Here is an 8,173-nt window from a genome sequence, read left to right as displayed (position 1 = left end):
AATGTGGTGTGTGCCAGAGGGTTTGCAAATCCAATGGGGGTCTTAAAAGACATGTTAGGATCCACAATGAGCAGAACTTACTTGCAGGTATTGGTAGTGCAAATCAGAGGTGCAATCTGTGTGGGTGTTTTTTCAAAACACTGTCTGGTTTAAAAAGCCACATCAGACGCCATGAAAGGGCTAAGGTGTAGGTGCAGGAGGTGGTCAAACTCTGTTTAAGGAGTAGACAACCACCATCTAACTATATATGCATGCATGTGTACATATGTGTGTGTGTGTGTGTTTGTATGTATATATATATATAAATATATGCACACACATACATACACATGTATACATATGTGTGTATTTGTGTGTGTCTGGGGCCAGGGACTTATGCTGCTTTTAAAAAGGATGTAATACAAATCACCACTTAACCCTTCATGGGCTGGTGGGGTCCAACTGGATTCCATTGGCCTTCTGTGAAATTTTTTTTTGTTCTTTTTTTCAGACATTCTGTGAAATTATTTTTTTCTTTTTTTCAGATATTCTGTGAAATTATTTTTTTCTGTTCTTTTTTCAGACATTCTGTGAAATTTCTTTTTGTTCTTTTTTCAGATATTGTGAAATTATAATTTTTTGTTCTTTTTTTCAGATATTCTGTGAAATTTTATTTTTCTGTTTTTTTTTTCAGATATTGTGAAATTATTTTTATCACTTCTTTTTTTCAGATATTCTGTGAAATTTTTTTGTTCTTTTTTTCAGATATTGTGAAATTATAATTTTTTAAAATTTTTTCATATATTCTGTGAAATTATTTTTTTCTGATCTTTTTTCAGATATTCTGCGAAATTTTTTTGTTCTTTTTTTCAGATATTGTGAAATTATTTTTTATTGTTCTTTTTTCAGATATTCTGTGAAATTATTTTTTTGGTGCTTTTTTTCAGATATTCTGTGAAATTATAATTTTTTTGTTCTTTTTTCAGATATTCTGTGAAATTATTTTATTTTGTTCTTTTTTCCAGATATTCTGTGAAATTATTTTTTCTGTTCTTTTTTTCAGATATTCTGTGAAATTATTTTTTCTGTTCTTTTTTCAGATAGTCTGAATGCAAATTGATATATTTCAAATGTCTATCCCTAAATCAATGTTCTATGGCAAAAGAGGCATTGTAGATGCACCATATGAAGTTTCAGCACCAGTTTATGATTCCGATAGCGACATACCTGATATAATAGTAAATGAAGATGTTGAAGAATCCAGTGATAACTTTAGTGATGGTTATAGTACTGAAAACAGCAAAACTGATTATGAAGATGGCAATACTGTGGTTGGTAAAGATAAATGTACTGTATGGCTCACTGAACTTCCCAGATGCAGATGAAATGTTCACCAAAATGTGCTTCGTAAAAGTGCAGGCATTCATGTAGCTGTACCTTCCCATGCTGTTTCTACTACATTTAGTTTTTTTCTCATGGATGAAGTAATGGAACTTCTAATTGAAGCAATGAATCAAAAAGGGAAAGTTCTCTATGCTGAAAATTGGAAAGATGTAGATTATATTGAAATAATCACATGGATAGGTCTCCATCTCAGAGCTGGGTTGGACAATGATGTCTTTAGCACAAAGACAGGCCAACTAATTTATTATGCTTGTGTGAGTCGTAATAGGTTCAAAGAACTGAAAAAGTGCATAAGATTTGATGACATGTCTACACGGTAAGCTCGAAAAAATGGTGATTATGGGAAGTTGGCACCTATATATGAAGTCTGGCAGAGGTTTATTGAGTCATGCCAAATAAATTACAAAGCTGACCCTTGTGTAACTATTGATGAATCTCTGTTGTCCTTCAGAGGAAAATGCTCATTCAAAGTGTACATACCATCAAAACCAAGTAAATATGAGATAAAAGTTTGGTCTATTGTTGATGCTAGTAACACCTACCTTCTAAATGTGCAGATATACATAGGGAAAGGCCCTGAAGGTCCAGAATAACAGTGGGCTAAAAGAGTTGTTTGAGATCTCAGCAAGACTATTCTAAACTCTGGTAGATATATTACATGTGACAACTTTTTTACTGATGTTGGTCGTGCTTTAGAACAACCTACAAAAAGTGTAACGATCTTAGGAACCATCAGAAAGAATAAACATGAAATACCTCCATCATTCCAAGCCTCTTAGGGTCGTCAATTGTTTTCAACAAAGTTTGGCTTTAGCCAAGAGCATCATCTTATGATGTGCAGTTATGTTCCAAAAGTAAATAAGGCAGCTATCTTACTACTGAGCACTATGCATTATGACAACAAAATACAAGAAAGTGAACCTTTTAAACTAGATATGATTGCAGACCATAATGCAACTAAAGGTGGTGTAGATACATTAGACCAATTAGTCAATTACTCATGTAAACTCACAACAAATAGATGGCCTTTAGTTATTTTCTACTGGATGCTTGATGTCGCAGCACATAATTCTGCTGTTTGTTTCATGGAAAAAGAACCCGATGCATATAGAGGACACCAAAAGCATCGGCACTTCCTTTCAGATTTGACTGAACAACTTTGCAAACTGCAAATCCCAATGGCGTTTCTTGGCAGAATGCAGAAAACTATGAAGACATGTTGTAGTGTGCATGGAAGCCTTTGAGAGTGGTGAAACAACAGGACCATCCCAGTATCAACCCCAAGAAAAACTGAAAAAAGATGTAAAAAGTGTCCAAGAAAGCTTGACAAGAAAAAGAAAGAAATCATGCACAGTATGTAGTGAGCCTATTTGTGATGCCCATTCTAACTTTGCTTGCAATGATTGTGTCTCACGTTCTGATGAACTATAAATCAATTTTCTTTGTATTTGTACTAAATATACTAAATTTTGTTTTATTTTATACTTAGTATTATATGTATAGTTTATAAAACTATAAAAAAATGTTGATTTCTTTCAATAAAGGTTTTACAAATACATACCTATAAGGTGCTAAATTTCTTGTTCTGTATCATGGACTCACACATATATACAAGATTAAACAAATATTACTTTATAGATAGTGCTGAAATCCACAAAAATAAAAGGTGTCCCAATGGCCTTTTGTGTAATTCCAGCCCCACCAGCCCATGAAGGGTTAAAATTGTTTGAATATTTTTTGTGATTATTGTGCATGTCACTTTATACATGCATACATACATGTATGTGTGTATGTTTGTAACACCCCTCCAACACCCAGAAAAATACTGAACTTGTATTAAAAGAACTCTGATATATATATATATAAAAAAAGACCAGTTTGAGGAATGATGTTGAAGAAGACACTCTTAGTCCCAAATCAGTGACTAAAAAAAAACCTGTGATCATTGTTTAAAAAAAAGTGATTTGTAAATGTCTAATCATTAACCCTTTTTCATTTGCACCAGCCATATCCAGCTTCTCATGCCTACCCTACAATGTTAATCTAAAAATAAACAATCACATCCACAAAATCTCGAAGCAACTGGATAATTCATGATTAATTTTAAAAAAATGTGAATCAATGAACATCACATTTGAAAGAATAATCTGAATGCTAAAGGGTTAAAGTAGAAAATAATCATCAGAAAAGTTATTCCTTACTTCTGTAACAAAGATCTTTTTGTTTCTAGTATATACATATATATATATATATATATATATATATATATATATATATATATATACACACACACACACACACACACACACATATATATATAGAAAAAGGTTGACAGTGACTTAAAAGTTTCGACTTACTTTCATCAGGCTGTAAAGGTTTACACACACACACACACACACACACACACACACACACACACACACATACATATGTTCTCTCTCTCTCCTTTGTTTGGACAGAAAATTCTGTTGATTTTCAAGATGGAGAAAGAAACAGTTTCTTCCTTGGTTTTAATTGATGTATTTAATCACAATATCCTCACCCTTCTTTATTGATAACATAATCTCACCTATTTGGTAAATTGTTGAGGACAAACTTGACCCCATGGACATTAAATGTAAAATTCCTCATGTTTCAAGACAAAGAAACACTCAGTATCATTTTTAATCTCGTCATAATTAATAAACCTTTTTCTCATTAAATATTATTGCAATGATCTGAAAAGATGATAGATAGTTGGATAGAGCAAGGTCAAGAGAATAAAAAGAATGAAACAAAACTTCAGTATTTAGTGCCATAATCTTTTCCTAAGTGACTTGTGCAATATGTAGTCTTGCATTATCCTTTAAGAGCATCACTCCTTTATGATTAACCAATGATGGTGCCTTTTCTGCAACTGCTAAGTTTTGGGGGACATAAAACATACCAAAACTCGTTGTCGAGCAGAGGTGGGGGACATGCACGCATTGATATATACATATATACGACAGGCTTCTTTTCAGTTTCCATCTACCAAACTACTCATAAAACTTTGATCAGCCCAAGGCTATGGTAGAAAACACTTGCCCTAGGTGCCATGCAGTGGAACTGAACCTGGAACCATGTGGTTGGGAAGCAAGCTTCTAATCACACAGCTATGCCTACATGCTCGTGCATGTGCTTATGTATATCAAAATGAAATTTCAACTTTACAATTGTTATATATGTTGGTCATGTGATATGGAACCTTTTTAGATTTGAATAAGAGTATTTACATGTTCACTGCCTCTATACATTGATAGCTCTCACTTTTTCTCAGTTTCTGTCTATCTATCTGTCTATCTGTCTGTGTTTTCATCTCTTCCTCTCTAGGTATGTTGCCCTCCTTTATTTTTTTTATTCAGGTTTTTAACAAGCTCTACAGTGTCCTTGTATAATTCTTATTTCTGTATTGCCCACAAGGGGCTAAACATAGAGGGGACAAACAAGGACAGACAAACGGATTAAGTCGATTAGATCGACCCCAGTGCGTAACTGGTACTTAATTTATCGACCCCGAAAGGATGAAAGGCAAAGTCGACTTCGGCGGAATTTGAACTCAGAACGTAACGGCAGACGAAATACCGCTAAGCATTTCGCCTGGCGTGCTAACGTTTCTGCCAGCTCGCCACCTTAATAATCCTTGTATAATTCTTGTCCAGTTTTAAATTTATACAACTTTATATATATGTATGTATATATGTCTGTGTGCTGTATGCATTTGCCTGTAGTAAAATTAATCTGTGCAAAAATTAGTAAAAGAGTTTCTTTGCCAACCCACTGACCCTGATGTTGCTTTTTTACTTAGATTCAAAGTTTTAAATTTGGGGAGAAGGGAACTGTTAATTACATCGATCCTCCTATCACAGTACTTGATTGATGTTTTATTTTATTGACCCTGAGAGGATGAAATGACTTTGGTGGGATTTGAACTCAGACTGCAGAGAACCAGAAAAAATATTGCAAAACAGTATGTCTGATGATGTAACAATTCTGCCAAATCACTGCCTTTAGAATGATAATGATTATGATATCTACCATCAGTACAGTAACATGAATGTATAAAGTGCACCCAATTGATCCCAGTTTATTACAGTTAAATATGTTATTTGATAGATAGATATAGTGGCTTACAGTTTGTAGCTTTAGCCAGCCTCCCCTGAGGTTGCATTCCAGATTTATATTTTGATCCATGTTTATAAGAAGTTTCTGGAGTAGTTTTATATCAATCCACATATTCTAATCCCCAGGATACTGCCAAACAAAAAGAATCAGTCAGATTATAAGAGATAGTGAGACAGTTGGTTTTATTCTAGCTTGTCATATACTAGTAACCTTAGTCCATACAGATATATGGACTAGGGCTACAGTAACCACTGGATTCAGGAGTACATTCATACTGGATTCTGAGTGAATATTTAAGACAGTTTCAGCACTGAACACTTGATTTCACATCCTCTCCATTTTAGTGATGCCAGTGCCACAATGATCATGCATGGCTGGTAGTTGATCCAGGAGTGAGAAATCAGTTTACTTGCTCCACATGGAACTATTTTATAGAGCATTGGGAGCTCATCTCCAGTTACCCAGTTTCAGCTACACCAAAGCTGTGCTATCTTAAGGCAAGGACACATCGAGCAGTAGTGGGGACTGACACAAGATAACCTTGCCTAAGCATCGTTGACCTATGACGCTTTGGCATATTGTGTTTACCATTTCTGCCTCTCTAATAATACTTATAGTCTGTCCAGAAAATTCCTGTGAGAAGTAGATCCAGAAACACTTGTTGATTGGTTTAGATATTTTAGGAAATTAGATCTTATAGATAAAATGACTAAAGTATAACAGTTGGTGCAGCTCTCTCTCTCTCTTTCTTCTTTTCACCTCCTCCTCCCCCTCCTCTAACTGTAACATTCTCTATGTTCCACTAGGTTAAGGATAGGAGGGCCAGGACGGTGTCTGTGTTTGCTTACAACTACATAGGCCCCTAAAACAATTAGTAAAAGCATGGTACATTCTACCAAGCCATACTCATTTATGAATGGCAGCTTTCAGACTTCTTTTACCATCATCATCATCATCATCATCACAATTGCATTGCTTTGATGTAATACATGATCTTACCAACCATTAACATTTTGATCTATGGTCTGTTATTGTTGTTTCTAATCTTGTCACTGTTATTTTGTATTTCAGATATTAACTCAAGAAATAAAATCCTACAATCATGGAATGGAATTTAATGAACGTTGATGGAATACGCAATATCCATTCAGGATTAGGGTGCTTGCTGGACAATGAATATATCATTGCTGATGAGTGTGAAGGTAAGTCAGGTGTTATTGCATGACATTTTATTTTTTTATCTATTTGTGTGTGTATGTGTAAAGGTTTTCGTTTCACAACCAGATGCAAATGTCTTATCAATTAGAGAAGAGGATATCAAGTGGATTCTAAGTTTCAGCATCGCCACCACCACCACCACCACCAACGCCAACATCATCATCATTGTCTTTGTCCTCCTCCTCCTTATCATCATCATCATCATCGTCATTTGTCTGATCTTGTTTGGATTTGCCAACTCAACAGCATCACCCATCACAATGTCTAAGAGGCCAGCTGGGCAACATAGCCTTTTATTACAGAGCTGATCGATGGAGGGTTTTTTTTTTTCTGGACAGCCAACCTCTGTATATCCATGTTGGTTCTTCATCAGAGTGTATCACTAACGAGTCCGTACTTAAGCTCACCAGTGATATCTTGCTAAATGCATGTATCTCTATCTCTTAAATGATATCAGTGATTGCAAGAATACCACCATACTGCCTCTATCTGAGCTCATTATGAAAATCTAGAGAAATTTGGAAAATATTTTTTTGTTGCTGCATTTGCAGATTCCTATGACTTCTCTGCCACCACCATTCAATTCCATTATTATGAATTTGAATTGGGAGCTCAAGTCACAGTGAGTCTTTCATTAGCTGATTACATGACCATGAATGCTATCCCTATGGATACATTGATAGAACTTGGTGATCCTAACCATTGATCTTGTAGGATTCCTCCATTCAGCATCAATGTAAGACGCACAGTTGATTTAGAGAATATATATGGAAAATATATTGTTAGAAAATTTACATATTTTTAATATGTAGCATTAAAGATGTTTATGGGCTTGTAGAAATGGCAGTCATTGATTTGTAATTTTTTCTTGAATAATGGAGAAATTATCTGATGATCTTGCAGGTAGAAGGAGAACAAAATAAAGATAGAAAGAAAGAAACATTGTAGAAATGTGTTGGTTATATGTTGGCTAATGCAAAGGGAATATGGAAAAGACTTACTGTTGGAGAATGCAGTTTGTTGTTAACCTGATTTTTATGTGACCGTCAATTGATGATAATGAAATAGAAGTGTGGGTGTGTGTGTCTTTGTGTCTATTTCTAGCTGGCTTTGTGCACTTTTGTGATTGGGAAATTTTCTGTATTTTTGTTAACATAAAGAGCTAAAAATAAAAATTGCGGAAATATAAATAAGGCAAAAGTAAAAGAGACATAACTGAAAAATGAAAAAGGGAACAAAGAATTATTGAATAGTTGAAGAAATGAGATGAAAAGGATGTGAAATTTTTACATTTCTAGTCAGCAGGTAAAATAAAAGAATAAATAGTATGGAGTTTCTAAAAAAAGATTTTGTTCAACATGGTCTCTGTAATTATGTCTTTTAGTAGCTACAGGGAGAAAGAGAGTAAAATGGGTATTTTTAATATATC

The 8,173-nt window shown here is 34.4% G+C and overlaps 1 protein-coding gene across 3 annotated transcripts in view; it reads left to right on the top strand.

Moving 5' to 3' along the window:
• The window catches only part of LOC106873285 (protein timeless), a 64,414-nt gene that overhangs the window by 15,045 nt on the left and 41,196 nt on the right, over positions 1-8,173 (top strand). For 2 of the 3 annotated variants that reach the window (XM_052970667.1, XM_014920595.2), the window contains exon 2: positions 6,598-6,728. In XM_052970667.1, coding sequence (XP_052826627.1) covers positions 6,629-6,728 — 100 coding nt within the window. In that variant the 5' untranslated portion in view covers positions 6,598-6,628. Of the gene's footprint in view, positions 1-1,077; positions 2,737-6,597; positions 6,729-8,173 lie in introns of those variants that run through there. The other variant, XM_052970668.1, reaches the window with a different exon arrangement.

The sequence above is a fragment of the Octopus bimaculoides genome, chromosome 9, assembly GCF_001194135.2.
Source record: "Octopus bimaculoides isolate UCB-OBI-ISO-001 chromosome 9, ASM119413v2, whole genome shotgun sequence".
Taxonomy (NCBI): domain Eukaryota; kingdom Metazoa; phylum Mollusca; class Cephalopoda; order Octopoda; family Octopodidae; genus Octopus; species Octopus bimaculoides.
This window is presented reverse-complemented; position numbering and strand designations above follow the sequence as displayed.